The 19716-nt window shown below is 51.4% G+C and overlaps 1 protein-coding gene across 1 annotated transcript; it reads left to right on the top strand.

Annotated features, from left to right (window-relative positions):
• Nucleotides 1-571: 571 nt before the first annotated feature.
• Nucleotides 572-19301, top strand: BCL3 (BCL3 transcription coactivator; the record flags this gene model as incomplete). Its single annotated transcript, XM_059837500.1, has 7 exons — nt 572-962; nt 3784-3943; nt 9470-9578; nt 13750-13981; nt 15714-15802; nt 17438-17515; nt 19251-19301. Coding segments are annotated over exons 1-7 (960 nt in total), but the record flags the coding sequence as incomplete, so codon positions are not given.
• Between the last annotated feature and the right edge of the window lie 415 nt (nt 19302-19716).

Here is a 19716-nt window from a genome sequence, read left to right as displayed (position 1 = left end):
AAATGCATTTTTGCCCCGATTTGGGATATTTTTGTGGATTTTTGGGCCGATTTTGGGATATTTTTTGTGGCATTTTTGGGCTGATTTTGGGGATTTTTTGGTGGATTTTTGGGCTGATTTTGGGGATTTTTTTGGGCTGATTTTTGGCCTAATTTTGGGGATTTTTTGGTGAATTTTTGCCCTGATTCTGGGGATTTTTAAAATACATTTTTGCCCTGATTTGGGGATATTTTTGAGGATTTTTGGGGCCGATTTTGGGGTTATTTTTTGTGCCATTTTCCCACTTTTGTGCTACTTCAGAATTGGGGCTTTTTCCCTCAAAAACTTTACTGATTTCATTCCAATTTTGCCCCTTTTTAACAAAACTTTCCCAATTTTCTCCTTTTCCCTTCGAATCCCGCCAAATTTCCCGCCAAATCCCCTTTTTTTTCCCGCCAAAACCCCCGCGCTTTCCCCACAATGGGCGTGGCCTAACCCCTCAATGGGCGTGGTTATAGCCAAGTAGGCGTGGCCATAAAGGAATAGGCGTGTCCACAGAGGAATGGGCGTGTCTATGAGGAAGTGGGCGTGGTCACGACCAAAATGGGCGTGGCCAAGACCGCCCCTCCCCCCGTTTTTGGGGATTCCCCGCTCGCTTCCGCTCCCGCGGCGACTCCAGCGGGGCCCAAAACCTTTTTTTGTATTTGAGGGGGGGGTCCCCCAAAAAATCCGGGACCCCCCGATGGCCGAGGAGCTGCCGGTGGATCTGCGCACGCGCCGCCCCCCAAACCCCCCCAGAGCCCCCCAAAAACGCCGCCCCTCCCCCACCCCCCGAGACTTCGCTGCCGCTCCGGAAGCGCCGCTCGGTTCTGGGGGGAGGGGCAGGGGGGGGAGACCCCCGAATTTTGGGGGGAACCCCCCCCGAACCCCCAAATTCGGCCGCCCCCCGGCGGGAAAAAGCCCCAAATTCGCCATCGGCACAGGTGAGACCCCTCCCCCGCTTCATTCCCAATTTTTTTTCCCATTTTTTTTTTCCAAATTTTTTCCCACTTTTTCTCTCCCTTTTTCCTCCAATTTTCCTCCTTCCCCACTCTTCCCCATTTTTTTCCCAATTTTCCCCACTTTCCTCCAATTTTCCCATTTTTTCCCCACTTTCGCCCCTCATTTTTCCCCAATTTTTCCCAATTTTTTCCCAATTTTTCCCCACTTTTCCTCCAAATTTTCCCCCTAAAATTCCCCAAATTTTCCCATTATTTCCCACTTTTCCCCCCACTTTTCCCCAATTTTTTCCCAATTTCCCCCAATTTTTCCCCACTTTCTCAAATTTTCCCCATAAAATTCCCCAAATTTCCCATTTTTTCCCACTTTTCCCCCATTTTCCCCCAGATTTTTCCCAATTTTTCCCAATTTTTCCCCACTTTTCCTCCAAATTTTCCCCTAATTAAATTTTCCCATTTTTCCCACTTTTCCCCACTTTTCCCCAATTTTTTCCCAATTTCCCCCAATTTTCCCCACTTTTCCTCCAAACTTTCCCCCTAAAATTCCCCAAATTTTCCCATTGGGGGAACACTAGGGGGAACATAGGCCCCCATTTTTTCCCCAATTTTTCCACTGGTCCAAATTTTCCCCCTAAAATTCCCCAAATTTTCCCATTTTTCCCACTTTTACCCCCACTTTTCACCCCATTTTTTCCCCAATTTTTCCCATTTTTTCCCCACTTTTTCCTCCAAATTTTCCCCCTAAAATTCCCCAAATTTTCCCATTTTTTCCCACTTTTCCCTCCACTCTTCCCCCACTTTTTCCCCATTTTTTCCCCAATTTTTCCCCACTTTTCCTCCAAATTTTCCCCCCAAAATTCCCTAATTTTCCCCACTTTTTTCCCACTTTTCTCCCCATTTTCTCCCCTTTTTTCCTCATTTTTCCCTCAATTTCCTCCACTTTTCCCCACTTTTTTCCCTATTTTCCCCCATTTTTTCCCAATTTTCCTCCAAATATTCCCTCCAAAATTCCCCAATTTTTCCCACTTTTTTCCCCATTTTTTCCCCATTTTTCCCCAAATTTTTCCCATTTTTCCCCCCATTTCCCCCCAGTTTTCCTCCAAATTTTTCCTAAAAAATTCCCTAAATTTCCCCTCTTTTTTTTCACTTTTTTCCCATTTTCTCCAATTTTTCCCCAAATTTTTCCCACTTTTCCCCCAATTTTCCCCCAAAATTTCCTCATTTTCCCCCCACTTTTTCCTCCTTTTTTTCCTATTTTTGCCCACTTTTTTCCCATTTTTCCCCCAATTTTCCCCCTATTTCCTCCCACTTTTTTCGCATTTTCCCCCCAATTTTTCCCTTTTCCCCCCACTTTTTTCCCAATTTTCCCCCCACTTTTCCCCCCCAGAATTCCCCAATTTTCCCCACTTTTTTCCCCGCAAATTTTTCCCATTTTCCCCCCAAATTTCCCCAATTTCCCCCCAATTTTTCTCTTTGTTCCCCCAAATTTTCCCCAATTTTCCCCAAATTTTTTCCTTTTTCCGCCCAATTTTCCCCCCATTTTTCCCCAATTTTCCCCTTTTTTCCCCCAAATTTTCCCCCAATTTTTCCAAATTTTTTTCCCATTTTCCCCCAAATTCCCCCAATTTCCCCACCAAAACTCTTCCCAATTTTTCCCTTTTCCCCTTCCAATTTTTTCCCATTTCCCCCCAAATTCTTCCAGAATTTTCCCCAAATTTTTTCCCCAATTGCCCCCAAATTCTTCCTGAAGTTTCCCCATTTTTTTCCTTTTTTCCCCCAATTTCATCCAATTTTCCCCCCAATTTCCCCCAATTTTCCCCAATTTCCCCCAATTTCCCCCCAATTTCCCCCAATTTTCCCCAGTTTTTCCCCAATTTTCCCCCCAATTTCCCCCAATATTTCCCCCAAATTTTCCCAATTTTTCCCCAATTTTCCCCCCAATTTTCCCCCAGTTTTCCCCCAATTTCCCCCAATTTTCCCCCCAATTTCCCCCAATTTGCCCCCAATTTTCCCCAATTTTTCCCCAATTTTCCCCAATTTCCCCCCAATTTTCCCCAATTTTCTCCAATTTTCCCCCGATTTCCCCCCCAATATTTCCCCCAAATTTTCCCAATTTTCCCCCAATTTTCCCCCCAATTTTCCCCCAGTTTCCCCCAATTTTCCCCCAATTTCTCCTCAATTTTCACCCCAATTTCCCCCAATTTTCCCCCAATTTTTCCCCAATTTCCCCCCAATTTTTCTCCCAATTTCCCCCAATTTTTGCCCCTTCCTCCCCAATTTCCCCCAATTTTTCCACAATTTCCCCCAATTTCCCCCAATTTTTGCCCCTTCCTCTCCAATTTCCCCCCAATTTTTCCCCAATTTTCCCCAATTTCCCCCCAATTTCCCCCAGTTTTCCCCAAATTTCCCCCAATTTCACCTCAATTTTCACCCCAATTTCCCCCAATTTTCCCCAATTTTTCCCCAATTTCCCCCCAATTTTCCCCCCAATTTCCCCCCAATTTTGGCCCAATTTTCCCCCCAATTTCCCCCCAATTTCCCCCCAATTTCCTCCCAAAATTTCCCCCAATTTTTCCCCAATTTTCCCCCAATTTCCCCCAATTTCCCCCCAATTTCCCCCAATTTTTCCCCAATTTCCCCCAATTTTTCCCCAATTTTCCTCAATTTCCCCCAATTTTTGCCCAATTTCCCCCAATTTTTGCCCCTTCCTCCCCAATTTCCCCCCAATTTTTCCCCAATTTTCCCCCAATTTCCCCCCAATTTTTCCCCAATTTCCCCCAATTCCCCCCAATTTTTCCCCTTCCAGGTTCGAGGGCGGAGCCTCCGCTGCCGTTTTTGGGGGGAGGGGGAATGTTGGGGGTCGCCCCTCCCCCCCTTTTGGCCTCCCCCAATTTGGGGGTCCCCCCCGAGCCCCCCTTGGCCGCCGCCATCGCCGCCGCCACCCGGCAGGACGAGGACGGCGACACGTGAGTGGGGGGACCCCAAAATCACCCCAAAATCCACCTGGGGACACCAAAAAACCCCAAAATCGCCCCAAAATCCAGCTGGGAACATCAAAAATACCAAAAATTCCCTCAAAATCACCCAGAAATTCACCTGGGAACACCAAAAAATCCCAAAATTGCCCCAAAATCCACCTGGGAACATCAAAAAATCCCAAAATCGCCCCAAAATCGCCCAGAAATTCACCTGGGAACACCAAAAAATCATAAAAACGCCCCAAAATCCACCTGGGAACACCAGAAATACCAAAAATTGCCCCAAAATTGCCCCAAAATCCACCTGGGAACACCAGAAATACCAAAAATCGCCCCAAAATCACCCCAAAATCCACCTAGGAACATCAAAAAATCTCAAAATCGCCCCAAAATCACCCCAAAATTCACTTGGGAAACATCAAAAATCCCAAAATCACCCCAAAATACCGCTGGGAACAACAAAAATACCAAAAATTACCCCAAAATCGCCCCAAAATCCACCTGGGAACACCAAAAAATCCCAAAATCGCCCCAAAATCCAACTGGGGACACCAGAAATACCAAAAAATCCCCCAAAATCGCCCCAAAATCCAGCTGGGAACATCAAAATATACCAAAATCGCCCCATAATTGCCCCAAAATCGCCCCAAAATCCACCTGGGAACACCAGAAATACCAAAAATTGCCCCAAAATCGCCCCAAAATCCACTTGGGAACACCAAAACCCCAAAATTGCCCCAAAATCCACCTGGGAACACCAAAAATACCAAAATTACCCCAAAATCCACCTGGGAACAACAAAAATACCAAAAATTCCCCCAAAATCACCCCAAAATCCACCTGGGAACACCAAAAATCCCAAAATCCCCCCCAAAATCCACCTGGGGAACCCCAAAAAATCCCAAAAAAAAAAAAAAATCCATCCGGAGAGTCCCAAAAATCCCCCAAATCACCCCAAAAATCACCCGGGGAACCCCAAAAATCACCCGGGGAACCCCAAAAACCCCAAAATCCACCCGGGGCACCCCCAAAAATCCCCAAAATTCACCTGGGGAACCCCAAAATTCATCCAAAATCCAGCTCAGAAAGCCCCAAAATCCCCCCAAGAACCCCAAAACCCCCCTGGGACCCCCCCAAAATTTGGTGGGACCCCCAAAAATCCCCCCTGGGACCCCAAAATCCCCCCCAGGACGACCCAAAATTTGGTGGGACCCCTCAAAACCCCCCCAGGACCCCCCAAATTTAGTGGAACCCCCAAAATCCCCCCTGGGACCCCAAAATCCCCCCTGGGACCCCCCAAAATTTGGTGGGACCCCCCCAAAATCCCCCCAGGACCCCCCAAAAATATTCGAGACCCCAAAAATCCCCCCTAGGACCCCCCAAAATCTCTCGGGACCCCCCAAAACCCCCCCAGGACCCCCCAAATTTAGTCCGACCCCCAAAATCCCCCCTGGGACCCCCCCAAAATTTGGTGGGACCCCCAAAATCCCCCCCAGACCCCCCCTAAATCCCCCCTGGGACCCCCAAAATCCCCCCCAGGACCCCCAAAATCCCCCCAGGACCCCCCAAAAATCCCCCCAGGACCCCCCAAAATCCCCCCAGGACCCCCCAAAAATATTCCAGACCCCAAAAATCCCCCCCAGGACCCCCCAAAATTTGGTGGGACCCCCCAAAACCCCCCAAGGACCCCCAAACTCCCCCAGGACCCCCCAAAATCTCTCAGGACCCCCAAAATCCTTCAAGACCCCCCAAAAATCCCCCCCAGCCCCCCCAGGACCCCCAAAAATCTCCTCAGGATCCCCCAAAAATCCCCCCAGGACCCCCAAAAATCCCCCCAGGACCCCCCAAAATCTCTTGGGACCCCCAAAATCCTTCAAGACCCCCCAAAATCCCCCCAGGACCCCCAAAATCCCCCCCAGGATGCCCCAAAATTTGGTGGGACCCCCAAAATCCCCCCCAGGACCCTCAAAAATCTCCCCAGGACCCCCCAAAATCTCCTGAGACCCCCCAAAATCCCCCCAGGACCCCCCAAAAACCCCCCAGGACCCCCCAAAAATCTTCCAGACCCCAAAAATCCCCCCCAGGACCCCCCAAAATTTGGTGGGACCCCCAAAATCCCTCAAGACCCCCCAAAAATCCCCCCCAGCACCCCTAGGACCCCCAAAAATCCCCCCAGGACCCCCCCAAAATCTCTCGGGACCCCCAAAATCCTTCAAGACCCCCCAAAATCCCCCCAGGACCCCCAAAAATCCCCCCCAGGACCCCCAAAATCCCCCCAGGACCCCCCAAAATTTTTGGGACCCTCCCCAAAAACCCCCCCGGGACCCTTCCCCTCCCCCTCCCCCCCGTGGGAATCCCCTCCCCCACCTCCCTTGGGGACTCCCCAAATGTCCCCAAATGTCCCCAAATGTCCCCTCCCCCCTCCGAGGACCCCCCCTCCATTTTGGGGACCCCTCCCCCACCTCGGGGACCCCCCCGGGAGCGTGGGAATCCCCGCGGGGGAATCCCCCGGCTCGGCCGTGACGTCACCGGGCGAGGCCACGCCCCTTGCCGGGAACAGCGCGGGGGGAGGGGCGGGAACGGCCCTGCCCATCCCCCCCCCGCGGCTTTGGGGACATTTTGGGGACTTTTGGGGACATTTTGGGGACATTTTGGGACATTTGGGGACATTTGGGGACATTTTGGGGACTTTTCGGGACTTTTTGGGACATTTTGGTACATTTGGGGACATTTTTGGGACTTTTTGGGACTTTTTGGGACATTTTGGGGTCATTTGGGGACATTTGGGGACATTTTGGGGTCCCCCAGGGACATTTGGGGACATTTGGGGACATATTGGGGACATATTGGGGACATTTTGGGGACTTTTGGGGACATTTTGGGACTTTTGGGGACATTTTGGGGACATTTGGGGACATTTTGGGGACATTTTGGGACATTTGGGGATATTTGGGGACTTTTGGGGACTTTTGGGGGCATTTCAGGACATTTGGGGACATTTTGGGGACATTTGGGGACATTTTGGAGACACTTTGGGACTTTTGGGGACTCTTGGGGTCATTTTTGGGACATTTTGGGACATTTTGGGGACATTTGGGGACATTTTGGGGACATTTTGGGACATTTTGGGACATTTTGGGGACATTTGGGGACATTTTGGGGACATTTCAGGACATTTTCGGGACATTTTGGGGACATTTGGGGACATTTTTGGAACATTTTGGGACATTTTGGGGACATTTGGGGACATTTTGGGGACACTTTGGGGACATTTGGGGACACTTTGGGGACATTTCAGGACATTTGGGGACATTTTGGGGACTTTTGGGGACATTTGGGGACATTTTGGGGACATTTTGAGGATTTTTGGGGACATTTGCGACCCCCCCCAATGTCCCCAGATGTCCCCAATTTTCCCAAATTTCCCCTTTTTTTCCCTATATTTTCCTCCAAAGTGTCCCCAATGTCCCCAAAGTGTCCCCAATGTCCCCAAAGTGTCCCCAATGTCCCCAACCCCCCAATGTCCCCACTGTCCCCAAGCCCCTCAGTGTCCCCACCCCCCCAATGTCCCCAGTGTCCCCGATGTCCCCGATGTCCCCTCAGTGTCCCCAATGTCCCCAATGTCCCCAATGTCCCCACTGTCCCCACTGTCCCCAATGTCCCCAATGTCCCCAATGTCCCCAAGCCCCTCAGTGTCCCCAATGTCCCCAATGTCCCCAAGGTGTCCCCAATGTCCCCAATCCCCCCAATGTCCCCGCTGTCCCCAATGTCCCCGATGTCCCCAATGTCCCCAATGTCCCCAATGTCCCCTCAGTGTCCCCAATGTCCCCTCAGTGTCCCCAATGTCCCCCTGATGTCCCCAAATGTCCCCGCTGTCCCCAATGTCCCCTCAGTGTCCCCACTGTCCCCTCTTTCCCCACTGTCCCCAATGTCCCCTCAGTGTCCCCGATGTCCCCGCTGTCCCCAATGTCCCCAATGTCCCCAATGTCCCCAAACCCCTCAGTGTCCCCAATGTCCCCTCAGTGTCCCCAATGTCCCCAATGTCCCCCCAATGTCCCCACTGTCCCCGCTGTCCCCAGGCCGCTGCACATCGCGCTGGCGCTGGGCGCGCTGGCCCCATTGTCCCCAATGTCCCCAATGTCCCCAATGTCCCCAATGTCCCCAAACCCCTCAATGTCCGCGATGTCCCCAATGTCCCCAAACCCCTCAATGTCCCCACTGTCCCCAAAGTCCCCAAACCCCTCAATGTCCCCAATGTCCCCAATGTCCCCAATGTCCCCAATGTCCCCAAACCCCTCAGTGTCCCCAATGTCCCCAATGTCCCCTCAGTGTCCCCAATGTCCCCTCTGTCCCCACTGTCCCCAGGCCGCTGCACATCGCGGTGGCGCAGGGCGTGCTGGCCCCACTGTCCCCAATGTCCCCAAACCCCTCAGTGTCCCCAATGTCCCCCATGTCCCCACTGTCCCCAATGTCCCCAATGTCCCCAATGTCCCCAATGTCCCCGCTGTCCCCTCTGTCCCCAATGTCCCCAATGTCCCCAAACCCCTCAGTGTCCCCGCTGTCCCCAATGTCCCCAATGTCCCCACTGTCCCCACTGTCCCCACTGTCCCCGCTGTGCCCAATGTCCCCAATGTCCCCAATGTCCCCCCAATGTCCCCAATGTCCCCCTGATGTCCCCTCTGTCCCCGCTGTCCCCAGGCCGCTGCACATCGCGGTGGCGCAGGGCGCGCTGGCCCCACTGTCCCCTCAGTGTCCCCACTGTCCCCAAACCCCTCAATGTCCCCAATGTCCTCACTGTCCCCGTTGTCCCCAAACCCCTCAGTGTCCCCGCTGTCCCCAATGTCCCCGCTGTCCCCAATGTCCCCAAACCCCCCACTGTCCCCAATGTCCCCAGTGTCCCCACTGTCCCAGTGTCCCCAATGTCCCCAGTGTCCCCAATGTCCCCAATGTCCCCGCTGTCCCCAATGTCCCCGAACCCCTCAGTGTCCCCGCTGTCCCCAATGTCCCCTGATGTCCCCGCTGTCCCCAGGCCGCTGCACATCGCGGTGGCGCAGGGTGCGCTGGCCCCACTGTCCCCTCAGTGTCCCCACTGTCCCCGCTGTCCCCAATGTCCCCAGTGTCCCCTCAATGTCCCCAATGTCCCCAAACCCCTCAATGTCCCCAATGTCCCCAATGTCCCCACTGTCCCCTCAATGTCCCCAATGTCCCCACTGTCCCCAAATGTCCCCGCTGTCCCCAATGTCCCCAAACCCCTCAATGTCCCCAATGTCCCCAATGTCCCCACTGTCCCCAATGTCCCCAATGTCCCCAATGTCCCCAAACCCCTCAATGTCCCCAATGTCCCCAATGTCCCCAATGTCCCCGCTGTCCCCACTGTCCCCGATGTCCCCAATGTCCCCAAACCCCTCAGTGTCCCCACTGTCCCCACTGTCCCCCCGATGTCCCCGCTGTCCCCAATGTCCCCAATGTCCCCGCTGTCCCCTCAGTGTCCCCAAATGTCCCCGCTGTCCCCAGGCCGCTACACATCGCGGTGGCGCAGGGCGCGCTGGCCGTGTCGCGCCGCTTGGTGGCGCTGTTCCTGCGGGGGGGGCGCGACCTGGACGTCTACAACCACCTGAGACAGGTGAGGGGACATTGGGGACAGTGGGGACAGTGGGGACATTGGGGACATTGGGGACAGGGGACAGTGGGGACAGTGGGGACAGTGGGGACATTGGGGACAGCGGGGACATTGGGGACAGAGGGGACAGAGGGGACAGAGGGGACAGTGGGGACATTGGGGGGACATTGGGGACAGCGGGGACATTGGGGACACTGAGGGGACAGAGGGGACAGAGGGGACATTGGGGACAGTGGGGACATTGGGGACAGCGGGGACAGTGGGGACAGTGGGGACAGTGGGGACAGTGGGGACAGAGGGGACAGTGGGGACATTGGGGGCATTGGGGACATTGGGGACAGCGGGGACATTGGGGACATTGGGGACAGTGGGGACATTGGGGACAGTGGGGACATTGGGGACAGTGGGGACAGTGGGGACATTGGGGACACTGAGGGGACATTGGGGACAGAGGGGACATTGGGGACATTGGGGACAGAGGGGACATTGGGGGGCTGGGGAAATTGGGGACAGTGGGGACATTGGGGACATTGGGGACAGGGGGGACACTGAGGGGACATTGGGGACATTGGGGACATTGGGGACAGTGGGGACATTGGGGACATTGAGGGGTTTGGGGACATTGGGGACATTGGGGACATTGGGGACAGAGGGGACAGCGGGGACAGAGGGGACAATGGGGACATTGGGGACAGAGGGGACAGAGGGGACAGCGGGGACAGTGGGGACAGAGGGGACATTGGGGACATTGGGGACAGTGGGGACATTGGGGACATTGGGGACAGCGGGGACATTGGGGACAGGGGACATTGGGGACATTGGGGACATTGGGGACAGTGGGGACATTGGGGACAGCGGGGACAGCGGGGACATTGGGGGGTTGGGGACATTGAGGGGTCTGGGGAAATTGCGGGGGTTGGGGACATTGGGGACATTGGGGACATTGGGGACATTGGGGACACTGAGGGGACAGAGGGGAGAGAGGGGACAGCGGGGACATTGGGGACATTGGGGACAGTGGGGACAGAGGGGACATTGGGGACAGTGGGGACAGTGAGGACAGTGGGGACATCGGGGACATTGGGGGCATTGGGGACATTGGGGACATTGGGGACAGTGGGGACATTGGGGACACTGAGGGGACATTGGGGACATTGGGGACATTGGGGACAGTGGGGACAGAGGGGGGGCTGGGGACATTGGGGACATTAAGGGGGGCTGGGGAAATTGGGGGTTTGGGGACATTGGGGACATTGGGAGGCTGGAGATATTGGGGACAGCAGGGGGCTGGGGACACTGGTGACACTTTGGGGACATTGGGGAGGATTGGGGACATTGGGGGGTTGGGGACATTGGGGACACTTTGGGGACATTGGGGGACATTGAGAAAAAATGGGGAAAAAATGGGATTGGGGACATTTAGGGACATTTAGGGACATTGAGAGTCTTGGGGACACTTTGGGGACATTGGGACAAAATGGGAGGAAAAAAGGAAAAAAATGAGATTGGGGACATTGGGGACAGTGGGGGGGTTGGGGACATTGGGGACATTGGGGACATTGGGGACATTGGGGACATTGGGGACAGTGGTGGGTTGGGGACACTTTGGGGACATTGCGGGGGGGTAGGGGTCGCTGAGCTTTGTCCCTTTGTCCCACCTTGAACACAGCCCTGGCCCCACCCCCTCACCTGTGTCACCTGTGTCACCTGGGCCAGGTGTCCCCAATGTCCCTCACCTGCGTCACCTGGGCCAGGTGTCCCCAATGTCCCTCACCTGTGTCACCTGTGTCACCTGGGCCAGGTGTCCCCAATGTCCCTCACCTGTCCCACCTGTGTCACCTGTGTCCCTTGTGTCACCTGTGTCACCTGTCCCAGGTGTCCCTCACCTGTCCCACCTGTGTCACCTGTCCCACCTGTGTCACCTGTGTCCCTTGTGTCACCTGTTTCACCTGTCCCAGGTTTCCCTCACCTGTGTCACCTGTTTCACCTGTGTCCCTTGTGTCACCTGTGTCACCTGTCCCTGGTGTCCCTCACCTGTCCCACCTGTGTCACCTGTGTCCCCTGTTTCACCTGTGTCCCTTGTGTCACCTGTGTCACCTGTGCCAGGTGTCCCCAATGTCCCTCACCTGTGTCACCTGTCCCCTCAGACCCCCCTGCACCTGGCGGTGATCACGGGCCAGGTGTCCCTGGTCCCTTTACCTGTCCCTCACCTGTGCCAGGTGTCCCCAGTATCCCTCACCTGTCCCACCTGTGTCACCTGTCCCCTCAGACCCCCCTGCACCTGGCGGTGATCACGGGCCAGGTGTCCCCAGCCCCTTTACCTGTCCCTCACCTGTGCCAGGTGTCCCCAATGTCCCTCACCTGTGTCACCTGTGTCACCTGTCCCCTCAGACCCCCCTGCACCTGGCGGTGATCACGGGCCAGGTGTCCCTGGTCCCTTTACCTGTCCCTCACCTGTGCCAGGTGTCCCCAATGTCCCTCACCTGTGTCACCTGTGTCACCTGTCCCAGGTGTCCCTCACCTGTCCCACCTGTCCCACCTGTGTCACCTGTGTCACCTGTCCCCTCAGACCCCCCTGCACCTGGCGGTGATCACGGGCCAGGTGTCCCTGGTCCCTTTACCTGTCCCTCACCTGTGCCAGGTGTCCCTCACCTGTGTCACCTGTCCCCTCAGACCCCCCTGCACCTGGCGGTGATCACGGGCCAGGTGTCCCTGGTCCCTTTACCTGTCCCTCACCTGTGCCAGGTGTCCCTCACCTGTCCCACCTGTGTCACCTGTGTCACCTGTGTCACCTGTCCCCTCAGACCCCCCTGCACCTGGCGGTGATCACGGGCCAGGTGTCCCCAGCCCCTTTACCTGTCCCTCACCTGTCCCACCTGTCCCACCTGTGTCACCTGTCCCCTCAGACCCCCCTGCACCTGGCGGTGATCACGGGTCAGGTGTCCCTGGTCCGCCTCCTGCTGTCCCTGGGGGTGTCCCCAGCCCCTTTACCTGTCCCTCACCTGTGTCACCTGTCCCTCACCTGTGTCACCTGTGTCACCTGTCCCCTCAGACCCCCCTGCACCTGGCGGTGATCACGGGCCAGGTGTCCCTGGTCCGCCTCCTGCTGTCCCTGGGGGTGTCCCCAGCCCCTTTACCTGTCCCTCACCTGTGCCAGGTGTCCCCAATGTCCCTCACCTGTGTCACCTGTGTCACCTGTCCCCTCAGACCCCCCTGCACCTGGCGGTGATCACGGGCCAGGTGTCCCTGGTCCCTTTACCTGTCCCTCACCTGTGCCAGGTGTCCCTCACCTGTGTCACCTGTCCCTCACCTGTGTCACCTGTGTCACCTGTCCCCTCAGACCCCCCTGCACCTGGCGGTGATCACGGGCCAGGTGTCCCTGGTCCGCCTCCTGCTGTCCCTGGGGGTGTCCCCAGCCCCTTTACCTGTCCCTCACCTGTGCCAGGTGTCCCCAATGTCCCTCACCTGTGTCACCTGTGTCACCTGTCCCCTCAGACCCCCCTGCACCTGGCGGTGATCACCGGCCAGGTGTCCCTGGTCCCTTTACCTGTCCCTCACCTGTGTCACCTGTCCCACCTGTGTCACCTGTCCCCTCAGACCCCCCTGCACCTGGCGGTGATCACGGGCCAGGTGTCCCCGGTCCCTTTACCTGTCCCTCACCTGTGCCAGGTGTCCCTCACCTGTGTCACCTGTGTCACCTGTCCCAGGTGTCCCCAATGTCCCTCACCTGTGTCACCTGTGTCACCTGTGTCACCTGTGCCAGGTGTCCCTCACTTGTGTCACCTGTCCCACCTGTCCCCTCAGACCCCCCTGCACCTGGCGGTGATCACGGGCCAGGTGTCCCTGGTCCCTTTACCTGTCCCTCACCTGTGCCAGGTGTCCCTCACCTGCGTCACCTGTGTCACCTGTGTCCCCTCAGACCCCCCTGCACCTGGCGGTGATCACGGGCCAGGTGTCCCCAGCCCCTTTACCTGTCCCTCACCTGTCCCAGGTGTCCCTCACCTGTGCCAGGTGTCCCTCACCTGTGTCACCTGTCCCACCTGTGTCACCTGTCCCCTCAGACCCCCCTGCACCTGGCGGTGATCACGGGCCAGGTGTCCCCAGCCCCTTTACCTGTCCCTCACCTGTGCCAGGTGTCCCCAATGTCCCTCACCTGTGTCACCTGTCCCCTCAGACCCCCCTGCACCTGGCGGTGATCACGGGCCAGGTGTCCCTTGTCCGCCTCCTGGTGGCTCACGGCGCGTCCCCGATGTGTCCCGACCGCCTGGGCCGCACCTGCGCTCACCTGGCCTGCGGCTCTCACCTGCCGGGGGGCGGGGCCACGGCCGGGCCACGCCCCCGAGTCCTGCGCGAGCTCCTGCGGAGCCCCGGGCCCCCCCCGGACCTGCAGGCGCGAGACTACGAGGGTGGGAAATGGGGGGAAAAAGGGGGGATTTGGGCAAAATGGGGGATTTTGGGGGGGGAAAATGGGGATTTGGGGGGGGAAAAGGGGGATTTGGGGAAAAATTGGGGGGATTTGGGAAAAAATTGGGGGAAATAATGGGGGAAAGTGGGGAAAAATTGGGGATAAATTGGGGAAAAAATGGCCCAAAATTGGGGGAAGATTGGGAAAAAATGGGGGAAAATTGGGAAAAAATTGGGGGAAAAATGGGGGAATTTGGGAAAAAATTGGGGGGGAAATGGGGGAATTTGGGGAAAAAATGGGGAGAAAATTGGGGAAAAAATGGGGAGAAAATTGGGGAAAAAATGGGGGGAAATTGGGAAAATTTGGGAAAAAATTGGGGGAAAATGGGGGAATTTGGGGAAAAAATGGGGAGAAAATGGGGAAAAAATGGGGGAAAATTGGGGGGATTTGGGAAAAAAATTGGGGATAAATTGGGGAAAAATGGGGGAGAAAATGGGGAGAAAATGGCCAAAAATTGGGGGGAAAATGGGGGAGTTTGGGAAAAAATTGGGGGGAAAATGGGGAAAAAATGGGGGAAAATTGGGGGAATTTGGGAAAAAAATGGGGAAACAATGGGCCAAAAATTGGGGAAAAAATGGCCCAAAATTGGGGATAAAATGGGGAAAAAATGGGGAAAAAATGGGGGAATTTGGGAAAAAATTGGGGGGAAAATGGGCCAAAATTGGGGGGAAAATGGGGAGAAAGTGGGGAAAAATTGGGGGGAAAATGGGGAAAAAATGGCCCAAAACTGGGGAAGATTGGGGAAAAAATGGGGGAATTTGGGAAAAAATTGGGGGAAAATGGGGAAAAAATGGCCCAAAACTGGGGGAAAATTGGGGGAAAAATGGGCGAAAAAATGGGGGAATTTGGGAAAACATTGGGGGGAAAATGGGGGAATTTGGGGAGAAAATTGGAGAAAAAATGGGGGAAAATTGGGGAAGTTTGGGAAAAAATTGGGGGAAAATGGGGAATTTGGGGAAAAAATGGGCAGAAAATGGGGAAAAATGGGGGAAAATTGGGAAAATTTGGAAAAAAATTGGGGGGAAAATGGGGAGAAAGTGGCCAAAAATTGGGGGAAAATGGGGGAATTTGGGAAAAAAATTGGGGATAAATTGGGGTTAAAATGGGGGAAAATTGGGGAAAAAATGGCCCAAAATTGGGGAAAATTGGGGAAAAAATGGCCCAAAACTGGGGAAAAATGGGCCAAAATTGGGGGAAAATTGGGGAAAAAATGGTCCAAAACTGGGGAAAAAATGGGCCAAAATTGGGGGAGAATTGGGGGAAAAATGGGCCAAAAATTGGGGATAAATTGGTGAAACAATGGGCCAAAATTGGGGAGAAAATGGCCCAAAACTGGGGGAAAATGGCCCCAAAAAATGAGGGAAAATGGGGGGGGGAAATGGGAAAATTTGGGAGGGAAATGGGGAGAAAAATCCCCAAAATTTGGGGAAAAATAAGGGAAAATTGGGGGGGCAAAATTGGGAAAAAATGGGAAAAAATTGGGAAAAAATGGGGAAAATTTGGGGGAATTTTGGGGGGAAAAATTGGAAAAAATTGGAAAAAAATTGGAAAAATTGGGGAAAATTTGGGGGAATTTTTTGGGAATTTTTTTTTTTTATTTTTTGGGGAATTTTGGGGGGGTCTGAGGAATTTGGGGGGGGGGTCTCTGAGGGTCTCTCCCCTCCCCCCCTCAGGGCTGACCCCCCTGCACGTGGCCGTGGCCTCGGGGTCCCGCGAGAGCGTCCTGCTGCTGCTGCAGCACGGCGCCGACGTCGACGCCGGGGTGAGGATTCCGGAACGTTCCGGAAAGTTCTGGAAAGTTCTGGGGAATTCGGGGAATTTTTGGGAATTTTTGGGAATTTTTTGGGGGGGTTTGGGGGGGTTTAAAGGGGATTTTGGGGAAAATATTTTGAATTTTTGGGGGAATATTTTGATTTTTGGGGGGATTTTTGGGGGGGGGATTTTTTTTGGAATTTTTGGGAATTTTTTGGAGAATTTTTTGGGGATTTTGGGGATTTTTCGGGGGGATTTTGGGGAATTTTTGGGGATTTTTTTTGGAATTTTGGGTAATTTTTTGAGAAATTTTGGGGAATTTTTGGGGAATTTTTTTGGGAATTTTGGGGGCATTTGGGGGAAATTTTGGGGGATTATTGGGGGAATTTTTGGGATTTTTTTGGGAATTTTTTGGGGAATTTTTGGGAATTTTGGGGAGTTTTTGGGGATTTTTTTGAGAAATTTTTGGCAATTTTTGGCAATTTTTGAGAAATTTTGGGGAATTTTTTTGGGAATTTTGGGGGAATTTTTGAGGGAATTTTTGGGGGAATTTTTGGGAATTTTGGGGAATTTTTGGGGGATTTTGAGAAATTTTTGGGATTTTTTTGAGAAATTTTTGGGAATTTTGGGGAATTTTTTTTGAAAGTTTTGGGGATTTTTTTGAGAAATTTTTGGGAATTTTTGGGGATTTTTTGGGAATTTTTGGGAATTTTTTGGGGGAATTTTTGGGGCTTCTTTGAGAAATATTTTTGAATTTTGGGGGTTTTTTTGGGGAATTTTTGGGAATTTTGGGGGAATTTTTGGGGGAATTTTTGGAGGAATTTTTGGGAATTTTGGGGAAGTTTTTGGGGAGTTTTTGGGGATTTTTTCAGAAATTTTTGGGAATTTTGGGGAATTTTTTTTTTTAATTTTGGGGATTTTTTGAGAAATTTTTGGGAATTTTGGGGATTTTTTTTGGGATTTTTTGGGGGAATTTTTAGGGATTTTTTGAGAAATTTTTGGGAATTTTTGGGAAACTCTTTGGGAATTTTTGGGAATTTTGGGGGATATTGGGGGATTTTTGGGGGAATTTTTTTGAATTTTTGGGGGAATTTTTGGCGGATTTTTGGAGAAATTTTTGGAAATTTTGGGGGATATTGGGGAAATTTTGGGGATTTTTGGGGGAATTTTGGGGATTTTTTGAGAAATTTTTGGGATTTTTTGGGGGAAATTTTTGGGATTTTTTGGGGAATTTTTTTTGGAATTTTGGGGGCATTTGGGGGAAATTTTGGGGGATTTTTGGGGGAATTTTTTGGAATTTTTGGAGAGATTTTGGGGATTTTTGGGGGAATTTTTGGGATATTTTTGGGGAATTTTGGGAGGAATTTTGGGGGTATTTTGGGGGTATTTTTATAGAAATTTGGGATTTTTGGGGCAGATTTTGGTGGAATTTTCTGGAACTTTGAGGGGAATTTTTGGGGAATTTGGGGGGAATTTTTTGGTAAAAATTTGGGATTTTTGGGGAATTTTTTGGGGAATTTTTTGGGATTTCTGGGGGAATTTTGGGGGGAATTTTTGGGGGATTTTTATGGGAATTTTGGGCCATTTTGGGGTGACTTTTGGAGCAGATTTTGGTGGAATTTTCTGGAATTTTGGGCCGTTTCAGGACATCAAGAGCGGCCGCTCGCCGCTGCTGCACGCGGTGGAGAACGACAGCCTGGAGATGGCCGAGCTGCTGCTGCAGGTGAGAAATTTGGGCAGAATTTGGGCGATTTTGGGCAATTTGGGGAATTTTTGGCAATTTTGGGAAATTTTGGGGGGATTTTAGGAGGATTTTTGGGATTTTTTTGGAGAATTTTGGGATTTTTTTGGAGAATTTTGGGGGTTTTTTGGCATTTTAGGGGGAATTTTGGGGAATTTTTGGGGGGATTTTTGGGAATTTTGGGGAATTTTTGGGGGATTTTTGGGAATTTTCGGGAATTTTGAGGGAAATTTGGGAATTTTGGCAATTTGGGGATTTTTGGGGGATTTTTTGGGGAATTTTTGGGGATTTTTTTGGATTTTAGGGGAATTTTCGGGGGAAATTTCGAAGATTTTTGGGGAGTTCTGGGAGAATTTGGGCGATTTTGGGCAATTTAGGGATTTTTTGGCAATTTTGGGATTTTTGGAGGATTTTTTGGGAAATTTTGGGGTTTTTTTTGGGATTTAAGGGGGATTTTCAGGGAATTTTGGGGAATTCTGGGAGGATTTGGGGAAAATTTGCAGAATTTTGGGCAATTTGTGGAATTTTTGGCAATTTTGGGAACTTTTGGGGGGATTTGGGGGGATTTTAGGGAGGATTTTGGGATTTTTTTTGGAGAATTTTGGGATTTTTTGGAGAATTTTGGGATTTTTTTTGGCATTTTAGGGGGGATTTTGGGGATTTTTTGGGGGGATTTTTGGGAATTTTTGGGGAATTTTGGGGGAAATTTGGGAATTTTGGTAATTTTGGGATTTTGGGGGGATTTTTTGGGAATTTTTTGGGATTTTTTTGGATTTCTTGGGAATTTTTGGGGGAAATTTTGGAGATTTTTGGGGAATTCTGGGAGGATTTGGGGAGAATTTGGGCGATTTTGGGCAATTTGGGGATTTTTTGGCAATTTTGGGATTTTTGGGCGATTTTTTTGGGAATTTTTGGGGTTTTTTTGGGATTTTAGGGGGATTTTCAGGGGATTTTTGGGGATTTCTGAGAGGATTTGGGGAAAATTTGCCGAATTTTGGGCAATTTTGGAATTTTTTGGCAATTTTGGGAACTTTTGGGGGATTTGGGGGGATTTTAGGGGGATTTTGGGATTTTTTTGGAGAATTTTTGGATTTTTTGGAGAATTTTGGGATTTTTTTGGCATTTTAGGGGGAATTTTGGGGATTTTTTGGGGGGATTTTTGGGAATTTTGGGGAATTTTGAGGGAAATTTGGGAATTTTGGCAATTTTGGGATTTTTGGGGGGATTTTTTGGGGAATTTTTGGGGTTTTTTTGGGGATTTTAGGGGGATTTTCAGGGGATTTTTGGGGAATTCTGGGAGGATTTGGGGAAAATTTGCAGAATTTTGGGCAATTTTGGAATTTTTTGGCAATTTTGGGAACTTTTGGGGGGATTTGGGGGGATTTTAGGGGGAATTTTTGGGATTTTTTGGGAGAATTTTGGGATTTTTTTGGCATTTTAGGGGGAATTTTGGGGATTTTTTTGGAGGATTTTTTGGGAGATTTTTGGGAATTTTGGGGGAATTTTGGGGGGATTTTTTGGGAATTTTGGGGGAATTTTTTGTGGATTTTTGGGGGATTTTTGGGGATTTTTGGGTTTTTTTTGGGGTTTTGAGGTGACTTTCCAGGTTTTTGGGACCCCAGGCAATCCCGGGGGGTTTTGGAGCACCCCAATTCCGATTTTTCACCTCTGCTGACATTTTTTTGTTGCCCCGACCCCGAATTTTGGGTCATTCCAGCACGGGGCCAGCGTGAACGCTCAGTCCTACGCCGGCTGCACCGCCCTGAATTTGGGGATTTTTATGGGATTTTTAATGGGATTTTAATGGGATTTTTTGAGGATCTTTGGGGTATTTTAATGGGATTTTTAATGGGATTTTATTGGATTTTTAATGAGGATTTTATGGGATTTTTAATGGGATTTTTAATGGGATTTTTAATGGGATTTTTGGGGTATTTTAATGGGATTTTTATAGGATTTTATTGGATTTTTAATGGGTTTGTTTTAGGATTTTTATGGGATTTTAAATGGGATTTTGTGGGATTTTTGGGGGGATTTTTAATGGGATTTTAATGGTATTTTTAATGGTATTTTAAATGGGATTTTATGGGATTTTTAATGGGTTTTTTTTAGGATTTTTATGGGATTTTTATTGGGGTTTTTTAAGGATTTTTATGGGATTTTTAATGGGATTTTGTGGGATT

Source organism: Haemorhous mexicanus (assembly GCF_027477595.1).
Source record: "Haemorhous mexicanus isolate bHaeMex1 chromosome 39 unlocalized genomic scaffold, bHaeMex1.pri SUPER_39_unloc_1, whole genome shotgun sequence".
Classification (NCBI taxonomy): Eukaryota; Metazoa; Chordata; class Aves; order Passeriformes; family Fringillidae; genus Haemorhous; species Haemorhous mexicanus.
This window is presented reverse-complemented; position numbering and strand designations above follow the sequence as displayed.